General features: G+C 36.0%; 1 protein-coding gene across 1 annotated transcript; it reads right to left on the bottom strand.

The window, feature by feature from the left end:
* Positions 1 to 1335: 1335 nt before the first annotated feature.
* LOC117919990 (probable inactive receptor kinase At1g27190) lies at positions 1336 to 3747 on the bottom strand. Its single transcript, XM_034837326.1, has one exon. The coding sequence runs from the start codon at positions 3564 to 3566 to the stop codon at positions 1740 to 1742; it is 1827 nt and encodes a 608-aa protein (XP_034693217.1). The 5' UTR covers positions 3567 to 3747; the 3' UTR covers positions 1336 to 1739.
* Between the last annotated feature and the right edge of the window lie 12524 nt (positions 3748 to 16271).

The following is a 16271-nucleotide window of genomic DNA, read 5'->3' as shown; positions in this document are numbered from 1 at the left end:
TCAAAATGCTAAATAATGGTTTACTCATCTTGGAATTTAAATGGATTCTACATTTATTACATTCACGCATTGTGCGAGCTCCACGTACTTGCAAATGGCTATCAACCGAATTCAAGCCTGGGACACCACACCCAGGATGTGGGGTCGACAGCATGTGCTCGTGCATTCTAAGGACAACATCATTGCTACAGAAAAGTTATATTCGCAGGGATATCAAATACATTTAGCTTAAGCTCACATGCTAGGTTGGGTTCTACACCCACCAGCCTGTGGCCCCCTCCCAACCCTCTTGACAGGTGAAAATCAATGTGATCCAGATGGTATTGACCACACATCTAACTCTTCCCCGGACAAATCTTAAGTATGATCACGAGAGGACCGTGTCCCCCTGCTGCTCATTCATTTGTTTCATTTATATCTAGATTTATGATACACTCAATAAACCAACAGAGAGAAAGGCACTTGAACTGCAATTTTCAGCTTCATAATATCTGAAGTCCAATTCAAGTATTCATCCAATTTAAGACATCAAAAGTGAAGATATTAAAAAGCATGAGATCTACTAGCACAATAAAAGGAAAGCCAATGCATCTTTGGAAAGAAATACCCTAGGAAAATGTTGTGTTCTTTGGGAGGACATAATTTATGTCATACAACTATTGCATAATTAATTTTGGCTGGAGAAAAACATTAAGGAGTTTATTGTGTCTATTAAAAAAAAAAAAAAAAAGCTGGAAAATGTGATGGTTTAACAAGGAAAAGAATGGAGATTGAAGAAAGTTACCAGTATCCTAGTGGTACATAATATTATACCAACTCTTTCTGTTGCCTTTTAGATTTCATATTCTAGGCCATTTTCTAAGACTATGACAAAAGGAAACTAAGGCTTGCACAATCTGTCAACATCCTTGGCAAACCTTCAGACTAACTTTAATCTAAAAATCTGTATCTTTGGAAATAGTAGGATCATGCTGTACCCGGGTATTTTCCAGAAAGATGAAGACTGAGAGACAGATATGACAAAGTTGGCCCATAAAAAATAAACACTTAGTAGAATGGTCTCTTGATAGAGTTAAAAAGAGGTCCATTTGTTATCCATAGGTCCTTTTTCAATTGTCTAGCAAATAGCCTATTTATAAGTATCAAAACAACTAGCAGCCACTATACCACTCATCTTCCGCATTTCAAGTTCATACATACACTACAGAAATTCATGCTTATTGAAAATGAAAAATATTGAAGAATCCAAAATTATAATTATTAAAATCTTGAGATGTTAAGAACAGTTCTTTTGACTATAACATAACAGTACTAAATTAGAACCACCCTCTAAGGTTGATCTTAATTAACAGGATGAGAGGTCTACATTAAGTGCATAATAAAACAACAAAGTTTACAAAGCTTTCCTTGGTAACATCAAGGGGAAATTGCATTAGAATGTTCCTGGCGTAATTTTCAACATTGATTGATAAAGCATTGTACAAACACCCAGCAATGATATAAGAAGAATTTGCGAGAATGAGAACAGATATCCAGAAAGCAAATGGTTACCAGGCATAATACTTGTATTGTACAGAACTATCCAGCAATTAAACAGTGGAACAAAGAAACCTCCCAAAATAGAAACCATATCATTCACTCATATGGCCTTTTGGAACAGACCTAAGAGATGCCCCTGTGCTGCAATCCACCAAGTTGGCAACAGTTTGTTGTGCCTCTTATACTCTCCAAACCTACCCCTAATAGTCAGGATCCTGCTTGCTAAACATCAATGGAAATTCATCATACTGCTCTGAGAAACCATGTTTCTCTGCCATGCTCTTCAATGACTGGTAAACATTGTACATAGAAGGCCTTTCCTTGGGCCTAGAACCAACACAACTACAAGCAACCCTCATGAGCTGCACAATTTCATCATCATAACCTTTCCCCCACAAATCCTTATCAATTGCATCCTTGCTTCTACCAGATATCAGCAACTGAATAACCCAATCCACCAGGTTCCCTTTAAAACCTTCATCTCCATTATTAACCTCCAGAGGCTTCTGCCCAGTCACCAGCTCAAGAAGCACAACCCCAAAACCATAAACATCGCCCTTTAGTGAAGGGACCATAGTGCTCGAGTACTCTGGAGCCACATAACCAAATTCTCCAAGGTCCCCATTAACAAAAGAACTATCATTAGAGTCAGCAGAAGCCACAAGCCTTGCTAACCCAAAATCCGTTATCCGAGCATCACAATCATCATCAAGAAGAATCACATTGGAACTAATGTTCTGGTGCATGTATGGGGGTTGACAACCGTGGTGAAGCCAGGCAAGCCCTCTAGCAGCACCTACACCAATCCTAAGCCTAGTAGGCCAATCAATCGAGTGGTGCTGTGAATGAAAACTAGTACTCCCTTGCAAAAGAGAATACAGGGTCCCATTAGGCATGTGCTTATACACTAAAAGTTTCTCTTCTTCTACGGCACAAAAACCCAATAAGGGAACCAAATTGGGGTGTCTAAGCTGCCCCAACCTATTCATTTCAGACCGAAACTGCTTCTCACTGAGCTTACAGGCACTGAGACGTTTGATAGCCAAAGCAGATCCATCCAGCAACACAGCCTTATAGGAAACCCCTGTTCTTGTAGAACAAAGAAGATATTCAGGGTCAAAATTATTAGTAGCCGCCATCAAATCGGCTAACTTGATCTTTACAATGGGTTTCTGGAACAGCGACACCTGAACCAGTTTGTGCATCCGCAACCGCTCCGCCCAACTACCAACAATCTTGCCACTATCACCACCACTGTAGCCTCTCTTTTTCCGATTCAGCCTAACGAAAAACCACCACCAAAGCGCAAAACCTAATAGCAACGAACCTGCAGCACCAAAAATCCCCGCCGCAATAATAATACCAAGGCTTTTACTACTCAGTCCACCGCACTTTCCTAGAGGCTTACCGCAGAGTCCATTGTTCCCATCGAAGGCATCGTCTTCGAATTTCGACAACTCGGACGGTATTGAACCGGAGAGATCATTGTTGGCAACGGAAAACTTCTTGAGCCTAGGAAGTCGGCCAAGCTCGTAGGGAATCATACCCGATAGCCCATTGTTGTTAAGAATCAGATTGTTTAAAAACTTGCAATTAACCATTTCCGGTGGAATTGGACCGGTGAGGTCGTTATGGGACAGATCTAGGGTTACGACATAGGGCAACCAGGTACAGATTTGGTCAGGGATGGAACCCGAGATACGATTACCAGAGAGACCAAGACTCTGGAGACTTCGGCAGTGCTGAAGGGAGTCGGGTAAGGTACCGATGAGGTTCATATCAGGAAGTTGGAGGCTGATGATGCGGCTCTCCTGCGCGTTCCAGCAAGAGACGCCGACGAGATTGCAGATAAAGGAGGCAGAGGTGTTGGTGAACCTCCAAGTGCTGATCTTATCATCTGGGTCTGTAAGAGAGTCCTTGAGGCCTTGGAGACAAACGACGTCGTCTTCAATCGCAACAGCGACAGCAAAGACAGAGGAGAAGAAGAAGAAGAGATGAAGGATGGCTAGTGAAGATGTGAGATTCATGGCGTGATTTTTTGTTGAGGAGTAGGGTGTGTTAGGGGAAATCAAATGAAGGAGAAGTTGGATGTGGAGGAGAGTCAGGAGGGTAGGAATAGGATGCCATTGACTGCGACGGGGAGGAGTTAGAATACAGCTTTTGACCAACAGGACCGGGTGACTTTTTTGTCCCTTTCTTTCTTTCTTTGCTGGATTTCGGATTTTAAACACTTGAGAGCGGAGTAGATGCGACGTCGTTTCGGCTCAGATTTTTTTCCCCACCCGCTCTCTTTTGGCCAACCCTGGGATCCACTTTAGTTTTAGTTTATACTTTATAGAGACGGCCGAGCTGTTATTGTTTAATTAAAGCCAATCTTAGACTCTCTACTCCTAATTAGTTGAAAATCAGTCCATTATTTATGGATATCGTGGAAAGTGGTGTAGCTGATTAAGAAAGTCAAGACCATGAAAAGCACGGAATATTTGAATATTTACTACTTGTAAACATGCAATCAAGTGCTTGTTATTGTACTAGGGTGACTCATCTGGGTAGCCCACCTCGAATGGGCATGGGCCTGTCATGATTGCCTTATCTGCATTCGCCACCCCCAACCTATAGGGCTTCTTGTCTTTCCTATTTGGTTAATTCTTGTGGCCGCGAAATCTATACAAAGCAAACCTGATTCGGGGCCTCCATTTCCTCGTAATGGGCTCAAGGTATGTGAAAAGTGAATAATTGCTATAAAATCTATAAAACTTTACAATTTTGTAAATAACACTAACACGAGAGCTTCTTATAAAATGTGAGTCAATGCATGTGTAGCAAATGACATGACAATGGATAAACATACCACCAAACACCCCCTAAAACCAGGGCTTTTTTAACTTTTGCGGCAATTTTAAAAAATTATAATTAAAAAATGGTAGTTTTGAAAATATTGACAGATTTACGGCAGTTTTGGCCACGTGGAAGGTGTCTTTTGAAGAGACACCTTCCACAATTTTCAAAATCATGAAAGAATTGAATTTAAGCTAAAAGAGTCTCTTGAAGAGACACCTTCTACAATTCCAGAAAATTTGATTTATATTAAAGATGTCTCTTGAAAAAACACTTTCGACGTGGCAAAAAATCCAATATGCATTAAAGGTGTCTCTTGAAGAGACACTTTCCACGTGGCAAAAAAAATCCAATATTCATTAAAGGTGTCTCTTGAAGAGACACTTTCCACAATTTGAAAATTTTGAATGTCTTATAAATTTGATTTTAAAGCTAAAGATGTCTCTTGAAGAGACACCTTCTACAATTCCTAAAAATTTTAATTTATACCAAAGGTGTCTCTTGAAGAGACACCTTCTAAAATTCCAAAAAAATATATTTATACTAAATGTATATCTTGGAAAGACACTTTACACAATTCCACAAAATCCAATATGTATTTTATTTGTGGAAATGATTTTAAAGCTAAAGAGGTCTCTCTTTAATGTATGAAAATTGTGGAAAGTGTCTTTTGAAGAGACACTTTCAGTATAAACCCAATTTTTTTAAAATAATAGAAGGTGTCTCTTGAAGAGACACCTTCAATATAATTCCATTTTTTGGGAATTGTGAAATGCGTCTCTTGATACCTTTCGCAATTTTAAAAATATTGAGTTTATACTGAAAGTGCTTGTTCAAAAGACACTTTCCACAATTTCCATTCAAACAGTGGAAAATTTTGAATTTATGCTGACACCTTCCATAATTACAAAAAACTGAAATTATATTCGGACGCCTCTCATAATTTTTTAAAAATTGGGTTTATACTGAAAGTGTCTTTTAAAGAGACACTTTCAACAAATTTTCAGTGAAAATTTCAAATTTTGAAAAGGGACATTCTACAATTCCCAAAAAATAAAATTATACTAAAAGTGTCTCTTCAAGAGACGATTTTCCACAATTTTCATTATTTGTTAAAAAATTTCGCTTTATACTGAAAAAAGAGACACTTTCCACAATTTCCATACACAGTAGAAAATTTCGAATTTATACTGAAGGTGTCTCTTGAAGAGACACCTTCCACAAAAGAAAAAAAAAATTCTATCTCTTAATTAGTATTACCTACTGTACAACCAAATGTTTAAAGTTTATCACCTGTATACATTATAATTAGTATTTTCACATTCAATCCAAAACCAATGAAAACAAGTAAACCAATAGAGAATAACAGCACCTTTCCAAAATAGTAACAATACTATTTTGTGTAAAATAAGTCCAAAATAGATAGAATACTATAGAACTTGCGTTAATAAAAAGTTAGTTAATCCAAAATATAACAAGTAAAAACATACATCTTGAGTATCTGTCCAAAATAATAATATGCAAAATACTAATAGTATCCAAAATATAAGTCATATGTAGTAACATCCTCAATGTGTACCGCACGAAGGAGCCTTCCTCTTCCGTAGTGGACGTCTATGATGTCCATGCTCCACTATTGGCTCTATGGGGCTAACATGTAACCCTCCATGAGCTCCACGACCACGTCTCCTACCACGTCCTCGACCATGTCCTCGACCACGATTAGTCTCTTGTCCTTGTTGATCATCATTTGCTATATGAACTAACTCCTCATGAACCAATGTAGCCTCTATCGATGGTGGTGATGATGCAACAAGTGGTACTACAGGTGGAGTGGATGGCACCTCTATAGGTGTAATAGGAGTCTCCTGAACAGGTGGCAAGCTAATGTCAGTCGATGGTGCATCTCTAAGAACAGATGTATGGCTAGTCCCTCTCGTATGAGCCCTCGCCTTTAGTCCGTACACCTCCTAATCAAGTAATAGGTGATATCGGCTGCTGATGAGGTGGTAGACTACTCCTCGTATGAGGCCCTCCTCCCCTAGTCCGTACACCTCCTGATCGAGTGATGGATGATATCGACTGCTGATAAGGTGGTGGACTACTCCTCGTATGAGGCCTCCCCCTCTAGTCCGTACACCTCCTGATCGAGTAATGGATGATGTCGGCTACTGATGAGGTGGACTAATGTCAGTCGATGGTCGCACTCGGGCAACAACTGGTGTATGCCTAATCTCCCTCATACGAGGCCCTCGTCGTGTAGGTCGTACATCTCCTGATGGAGGCTGGAGCTGTGTAGTAGCATCAACACTAAATGGAGCATCTAAGCGATCCATCTCATGTATGGCTCTAATATAGTAGTACATAGCCTGCGAATGCGAAAATCATCTGGAGGTGCAATATCATATATCTAGTGTATGCTGGTAGTCTGTAAGTCAAATAAGAGTTAAATTAAATTCTTATAAAAATAAAATAAACTTTAATAAAAAGATAAAACATAAAAATTACCAATAGCTCGTGGAAGGACCCAGTCCGAGTAAGAAACCGAATAGTAATGGAGCGATACCACACCATGTATGGATCATGATACCCTAATGAACCTATAGCCATCTCGCCTCTAGCAATATGCTCACGCCTAAAGCTCCAACGTCGAATGTAGTCTCCATGTCGAGTAGTCCAATCAACATCATGTCTACTCTCAAATCACATTTGTGTAAGATTGACTCATTATCACATGTTGAGGAATCCCTTGAACGAAAACCAAACTGCCGCAATACTCGATCAGGTCTATGCCATTCAATTATGTGGAAACATATCAAGGTGAGATAGTGCACCATATATCTTTCCCAGCAGTACAATTAATCAGGGAAGACCAACATTCATGTCATCACATAAGGTTGCCATATAATCTGTACCCAAGAACGTTAGATATAATCAGTGGTATAGAATTTGTTTAGAGAAACAAGTATAAGAAATGAATCACACTTTTATCACCTGATCTGCTGGTAAGTCGATCAAGATGGTGCCTATACTAAGCTAAGACGTGCATGCTAATTGAAGTAGTCCGAAACTCATCTCTCCACCTATAAAATTAAAATAACAAAGCATAGTTAAATAAATAAAAAATGTTAGAATTTAAGTTTATGCATGTATCCTCATAATAGTAAAATTTGTCGTAATTTTATAATATATACCGAATGGCCAATGGAGGTGGAGCAGCTGGTCATCATGTGGAGCTACACGTAAACGATGAGGTGCAATAAATGGGAACCTCTCCCATACCCATAACTGGAGCAAAATCAGTGGGCCAGATATATCATGTGTATCAATATGAGAGGCTCGACACAACTGTCGATAAAGCCAGGCTAAACATGCACTACCCCAACTATACCTACCAGCAACCTCAAAATCCTCTAGAAGGGGTAAAAACATAAGATGCACTTTATCGCTAGACTTTCCTGAAAATAGAAAAACCTCCAATGAGCTGTAAGATATAAGCCCTAGTATAACGCTGAATAGACTCCTCATCAGCATCTGGTGCCAAAGTAGGGAAGGCTCTGACTCAACCATGTAAGATGAAGGCGCTGCCATCTATGTCTGTATCTCTAGGAGTGAGTCCTAATAGAGAATAACATACACGCCTCCAATCTAAACATTGTGCTAACCAGTAAACTGCATCTCCATCTACTGGTAGTCCAATCAACATGGCAATATCATGTAGTGTAATCGTGCACTCCCCCTGAGGTAAGTGGAAGGTATGAGTCTCAGGTCGCCATCTCTCAACAAATGCAGTAATAAGATGCCATCCAAGGAAATGAATCCTAAGCGTGCAACACCATAAAGCCTGCCTGCTGCAACAACGGAATAATACGCCCATCGAGTACACTGGTGCGATGGAAGATCGCCTCACGCCGTCTACAATGAAGCTCCTTAGAGTCAACACCTGTCCATGCTACAGATGACCTGTGTGTGGCTGTCCATGTAGAACTGTCGGATCCAAGGGTCCCGGCTCCATCGTGCGGTGATACCTACATATACCAAATAACCATTAATTCTTGTTATCATTAGTATGATTACAAATTTACAGACATTACATAAAAATATCATATTATCAAAATGGATAATCTTTCATACTTTAATTGTCATGAGGAAGGGGGTTGGAGGATTACCCTCCATCTTTTGTGGGACAATTGCGACGATTATGGCCCGCTATTTTACATAAACCACATCGAATCCTAACGCTTGGTTCCTTCAAATCCATTTCATTCCTTATCCTTGATGATCTAGGACGCCCCTTATCCCTCATTGAAGTTGGGTCAAGGTGGAGAATAGGAAAATCAGGATACGGCCAATAAGATTCATGAGGAATGGGATGAAATTCAGGAGCGTAACAACTGGCATAGGCATCCAGCCTATAGTATTTTTCAACTAATTGCCAACTATCAATCCTCATATGAGCAGAAACAACTAGCACATGTGAGAATGGAATCCCAAATGATTGCGACTTATTACAACTACATGTACCTTCATTAAGCTTAACCACTTGTTTGTTACGTCCTTTATCCATATGAAACCCATGGAGAGCTGTAATTACTTCAAATGTTTCATGAATTCAATGGAAAATGGTGACAATGTGTCCACTAGCTTTGGCCTCGGCTCTTCTAAATTTTTCAATTGCATACGCAGTGTACACATCTCCAACTGCCATTCTAGCACGTATCTCTGCTCTACGAGTCTCAAAGTATGACACACATCGATAAAAAAGTTAATTGAACAAGTGCAGTGATAGGTAACATTCGCGCTCCCTTAAGCACCCCATTAATGCACTCAGCAATATTTGTGGTCATCCACCCATACCGATATCCTAGATCATATGCTTGAGTCCACTTTGAGTGTCTAACTTTGAAACCAAGCCACACTTTTTTCATCCAGTCGTTTTAACTCCTCCATGTATCTCTCATACTTCCGCGGTTGATGTTGACATCCAGCTCTATACGCCAACTCTTTTAAGACCTTATTCTTAAATTTGTCATTAAAATTGCTCACTACATGCCTAAGACAGTATCGATGTTGCGCATGAGGGGGGCTCCATCCAACTGATGGATTTCTAACAGCAGCATTTATTCCTGCATGGCGATCTGAAATTAAGCATATTCCTTCTCTTTGAGTGACGTGATGCCTCAATGCAATAAGAAACCAATACCAACTATCCTGTGATTCTTCCTCAACAATTGCAAACGCAAGGGGGAATACATGACCATTTCCATCAATTGAAGTAGCAATTAAAAGCTTCCCTATGTATTTTCCATATAGGAATGTACCATCAATTTGTATAATTGGTCTGCAATGCTTGAACCCTTCAACACTTGCCCCAAATGCCCAAAAAACACGCATAAATCGCACGTTCCCAAAAATCCCTCCTAAAGGTATTGTCTTCCAAACAACCTTTGTTCCAGGATTAGTTAGTTGAAGGATGTTCATCCACTTCGGCAATGCTTGATAAGATTCATCCCAATCACCAAAAACTCTAAGCATTGTTTTTCTCTTAGCTTCCCAAATTCTCCTATAATGGACATTATATCCAAATTTATCCTTCACTATCTGGTGTAATGTAGCAATAGAGGTAGTGTGATCCCTCTGAACTACATTTTGGATCTCTCTTGCAATCAATGTAGAGTCCAATTGAGAGTGGTCTTGTGATAATTTAGGGTAAACACAAGTATGAGGACCTGCGTACTTGGTTATCTCAAACATTCCATGGCTTTTACGACGACATGCACGAAGCCTCCAATTACATCATTCCTGCCACTTCTTACATCTCACTGCCCACAATTGTGGTTCTGATTCACAAACCACCAAATGTTGATTCCGACATATTGCATAACGTTTTACAGCATAATGCAAGTCTTCTTTACTCTCAAATCTCAATCCTTTAAACAACTCATTAGATTCATTCCACAATCTGGTACGTGGTGTGAAAGGCTCAGCAGTCATGCTATTTATTGCATCCCAATTCAATTGTTTGAACATTGGGGAAGGCATAATATGCTCACCATCATCTGAAGAAACCTTATTTGTTGGAGGTTCATCATCATAATGCATCTCATTAATTTCGTCCTCATCATAAAATTCCACATCATCATTTTCATTTGTAAATGGGATGTCAACATAATTGTTTGTCGCTCCCATGACTGACTAAGTTACTACTGCCAAATTCCCCCCCATTTCGTCATTGTGTGCTAAATTCTCATCCATTTCATCAATCTGCACTGCCGAATTCCCCTTTGCAGGTATTTCCACATCATGACCCATAATTTCTTGATCAAATGATGGACTTAACTCAGATGAATGATCCCTTGGACGTGTCTGCAAATACATTTCAATAGTATTCGATGGTGGGATTTGTGCTACAACATGAAACATTAACCTTACATCATCATCATCTTTAATTGGTAATTGTATATAGTTAATGTTCCCATTTCCAATCGACATAAGAATTGGATACCGAAATATCATGGATAACATGGTATTAGCACGATCAATCGACATAACATGACACAACTTATCCTCCAACTCATCATATTTGATCAAATTGTTCACTAAAACACCTTTTTTAGGAGGACAATTGTAACACACCCCATTTGGGCCATCAATTATTTCACCATCCTTGTAACACACAATTGTAAGCAAACTATCCATTCATGTACCTAAAAAGAATCAAATAAAATATATGTAAGTCTGAATCAAATTAAATTTATTTTAATGTATCATATTCAAGTTAATGTATTCATTTTATACAAAATAAATTATTTAATTTTAACAAATAAAAAGATAGTATATCCATGCTAAAAAAAAGATAGTATTTCAACATGCATCCCTACCTCCACTAGGGCAAACTTGCCCTATGATATATGATATGCACTAAAGAAATATATATCAAAAGTTAGGATATAAATACAATATTAAAAAAAATACTTGAAATAACAAATTAATTATAACTATTTTATAATTGAAATTAAATTTTTCATTTAATTGATTAGTAAAATTATATCATAATTTTATCCATAGTGTTTTTAATATTATTAATATATTAAAATTTTATCCATTTATCATCATTTATTTTATAATATATCATAATTTTAATATTAAATAGATTTTAAAATTAATCAATGTACACTTATCAAATTTATATTTTATATTATAAGTGGCTCAAAATTGAGCCTTTTTTTTGTTGTTGAGGGGATTTGAACCCCTAACAAAAGGTTCAACATGCATCCCCATCTCCACTAGGACAAAGTTGTCCTATGATATATGATATGTACTAAAGAAATATATATCAAAAGTTAGGATATAAGTACAATATTAAAAAAAACACCTTAAATAACAAATTAATTATAACTATTTTATAATTAAAATTAAAATTTTCATTTAATTGATTAGTAAAATATATCATAAATTTAATATTAAATAGATTTTAAAATTAATCAATGTACACTTATCAAATTTATATTTTTTATTATAAATAATATCAAATTTATATTTTATATTGGTGGTTAACACTCAAAATTGAGCTTTTTTTGGTGTTGTTGAGGGGATTTGAACCCCTAACAAAAGGTTAGACATGCATCCCAACTCCACTAGGGCAAACTCATCCTATGATATATGATATGCACTAAAGAAATATATATTTAAAGTTAGAATATAAACACAATATTAAAAAAGCATTTTAAATAACAAATTAATTATAACTATTTTATAATTAAAATTTTCATTTAATTGATTAGTAAAAATATATCATAATTTTAATATTAAATAGATTTTAAATCAAAATTGAGTTTTTTTTGCTATTGTTGAGAGGATTTGAACCCCCAACAAAAGGTTCAACATGCATCCCTAGCTCCACTAAGGCAAACTTACCCTATGATATATGATATGCACTAAAGAAATATATATCAAAAGTTATGATATAAATACAATATTAAAAAAAACACTTTAAATAGCAAATTAATTATTTTATATCGGTGGTTAACGTTCAAAATTGAGCTTTTTTCGCTGTTGTGCATCCCCATCTCCACTAGGACAAAGTTGCCCTATGATATATGATATGTACTAAAAAAATATATATCCAAAGTTAGGATATAAGTACAATATTAAAAAAACACCTTAAATAACAAATTAATTATAATTATTTTATAATTAAAATTAAAATTTTCATTTAATTGATTAGTAAAAATATATCATAATTTTAATATTAAATAGATTTTAAAATTAATCAATGTACACTTATCAAATTAAAATTTTCATTTAATTGATTAGTAAAAATATATTTTTAATTTTAACAAATAAAAAGAGAGTATATCCATGAAGAAATTTCTCCTCACCTCTCTTTCACAAGAAGAGAAACAAAGCAAAAATAAGGGAATACAGAGCTATAACAACAAGCTACTTTTACTCCAATTCCACAACAAAATTGTGATGTTTCTTTTGACGATTGTTTGATGCACCTAACTCAAGTTACAATTACTGAATTATTCACCTCTCCAAGCAGGAGAGAAAATGAGCAAGTTTTGGTTTACAAGGATCTTCTTGGATGTTAAAGGATGACATGAAGAAAAAAAAATACCAAACACTAATTGAGAGTGATTCATTCCTCAAGATGTTTTCAACGCCTTTATTTCTCCTCATACTTTTCAAGATCCAAACAAACCTCTAATGTGCTCCCTGAATCCTCCCACAAATTGTGCAACTAGGACTTGCGAAGAAAGAGTATAAACCAAACAACCATAACAACCAATGTAACAAGAACAGAATTGCACAACCAAAACATACACCAAAAGATGATGCCGAAAAAGGATTCTTAGACAAGGTGAAGTGGGTAGATAGAAGAATTGCTTTGTTTCTCTTCTTGCAAAACCCCCAACGAAAAAAAAAATGCTTTTGTTTTTTTGCTCTCTGTGCTTTCTGGAGCTGTTCTAGGGGTCTCTTTGCTTTTGTGCCATTGGATTTAAATTTCACAAACCCTAAATCCACGATTTTTGAGCCAGGCTGAAAAACACAACCTTTCCCCGCAAATCATTATCAGATTACCAAATAGTTTTTATATATATATATAAAAAAAAAAAAATTGGATCAAATATTGTGTTCGAGCTGGTGGAAAAAAAATGGAAACAAAATTCTCAAATTTCCCACACTTTCTTGGCAACCAAACAGAATCACAACAAGTTGAACCACAAAAAAATGAAAACTTTCTCCATAATTTTTAGTCTACTCGGTTTCATTGTAAAAAAAAAAATGAAAACTTTATTTTTTTTTTCAACTTTCCCATACTTTCTTAGCAACCAAACAGAATCACAACAAGCCGAACCACAAAAAAAAAAAAAAAATGAAAACTTTCTCCATAATTCTTAGTCTACTCTGTTTCATTGTAAAAAAAAAACGAAAACTTTATTTTTTTTCAACTTTCCCACACTTTCTCGGTGACCAAACACAACCACACCACCAAATATAACCACAAAACTTACAAAAAAAACCGAGGGCAATGGTCTCTCAGATCTCCACTTCAGTTCCTTCCTATTGGCGTTGAGGTAAGGATCTCCCCTCCCTAATCGGCGTGCGGGAAAATGAGTTTAGGGCAGAGGACAAAATGATTTTTGAAGTAGAGAAGAAAAGAAGAAAATAGGCTGAGGAAATGGGTTATCCGACGTGTTATCCTACGTGTTCAAAAGTGCCGTAGAATTGGAATTATTTTCCAACCTATGGTATTTTAAAAATTACTTTTTCTAATTGCCGTATATTTATCAAGAATCCCTAAAACCAGGAAACCTTCTTTTCGTACACATTGGTCTAGGATGGAGTTTGTGATATATAAGATAAAAAAAAAAAAAAAAAGGAAAACACACATGACACATCTAGCTCCCTTCTCAAAATATTTGAGTGTTTTCTTTTTGCCGATCAAAATCACATATAAAGATATGTTTAAAATCATAATTATTGACTAGGTTTTAAGGATATGCTTTAAAATCTCACCAAATATGATTTTAGGCTTATCATTTTCATATTTGTTGCTTAGAAAAAAAATTTTAATTTATTTTTTATATAAAATAAAACAAAAAAAAATGATTCTTTTTTTAGTTTGCAAATAATACATGTTAATCATCTCTTAATTGTTTTAATAAGTAAATTTTGCATATTTTATTAAAAAATTTAACTTGATATAATATTTTTATTTTATAGTCATGTGATAAGATCCAACAAAATATATAAGTATTGGTTAGCATTTATCTACAATCCTTAAGTAACATAAACCTTGTGCACTAAACCTATAAAAAAAACTTAGCTTTGAATTTTAAATTGACACTCTAAACTATTAAATGTATTATTATTAATATAAGTATTTTAAAATATCAATTGTATCATTTGTTGTATAGAATTGTATTTCATTTCTTCATTTATGTTAATATTCAGTTTGTTTGTTGTCATAAGTTGCTTTGTTTCTTATTATTTTATACCCCATTTGATCATTCTTAGTTGTTTGAATTATTAAGAAAATGAGTGAATATCATAACATTAGTAATTTGAATTGGCACATTATATAAACTTATATATATTAATCAAACATTTAACAAACTATTATAGTATTATAAACATGAAAAAAGTCCTTAATGTGTGCCACATTATGGAATCTTCTTCTTTCTCTTCGAGCATCTACAACACATGGTCGTATTTGTTGGATCCACTTGTACTATTTAAAAAGTCTTCATTTGTCTACACTATGACATGCAATCTATGTGTGTTGTCAAGTATGATGGAACTAATAGAGGTAGAACTTGACGTAGACATGAAGCATGATGTCCACTAGTACTCGTATATCTATGTGTAGTAATGGATGTCTCCTCAAGAAGAGGTCAGAGATGTTATGGACTTTGTAATAGGTACAATGGATGCTAAGATGGTATGTGATGTAGAAGCTTTAGGTAGGAGTGCATCCAATGATATAAATGGCTTGAGTAGGGATGAAAAGGTCAATGCAGATGCAATGGGAGAAATGAAAGGTGGGTAAATGATATAGATGACTCAATAGGGGGTAAGGGTAGATGGTATGATAGTCTTAGGTGGGTGAATGGACCAATATGGATGCATTAGGGGGGACAAGGGGTGGGTCTAATGATGTAAATGGTTGAAGTAGTAGAAAGTTAAATGATATAGAAGTCTCATATGGAAGAGAATGAGCTAGTATGGATGCCTCAAGTAAAGATGGGTCTAACAATGTAGATGGTTGAGGTTGAGAAGGGGTAGATGGTGTGGAGCTCTCAAGTGAGAATGAGGAGATTGGAATCAATGCCACATTGGATGTGAAGGTGACGAGGCCAAAGATGGATGTAGGGATGATTAGGTATATGACACAAGTGATGGTCTAGTAGTTGATGCCCCAATACATGTAGTCGACTACCTTGCCCACCACCTCTCCCTCAGCTTTTAATGTGTTGTAGTTTAACAACAATGGTTAATGACAATGTCTCATCAATGGCCTTGAAGATGTAGATGACTCTTATGTTAAGTGTATGCGATGGTCCTCTTAAATAGCATGTTAAACAATGATAACAAACCAATGAGTTTCTTCCAAATCATCTTAAATAACTATATGTGTCACGACAATGAATTGTATAAGAAATGAAACATGAGGCATTTGCATATAATTTAAGCTAGCGTAGCCTATTAAGAATTTTGGATTGCTCCATTCCTGAGTCCTGGTTCAATAAGATGCATGCATCTTATCATAAGCACTCTAGATCTAAGTAGCGAAAAAACAATGGCTATTAAAACCATTCAAAGAACTAAATTTAAAGAAAACCAAACTCATAACTATGATTCAGATGTTCCCAAATCAAAATTCC

The sequence above is a fragment of the Vitis riparia genome, chromosome 1 (genome assembly GCF_004353265.1).
Source record: "Vitis riparia cultivar Riparia Gloire de Montpellier isolate 1030 chromosome 1, EGFV_Vit.rip_1.0, whole genome shotgun sequence".
Classification (NCBI taxonomy): domain Eukaryota; kingdom Viridiplantae; phylum Streptophyta; class Magnoliopsida; order Vitales; family Vitaceae; genus Vitis; species Vitis riparia.
This window is presented reverse-complemented; position numbering and strand designations above follow the sequence as displayed.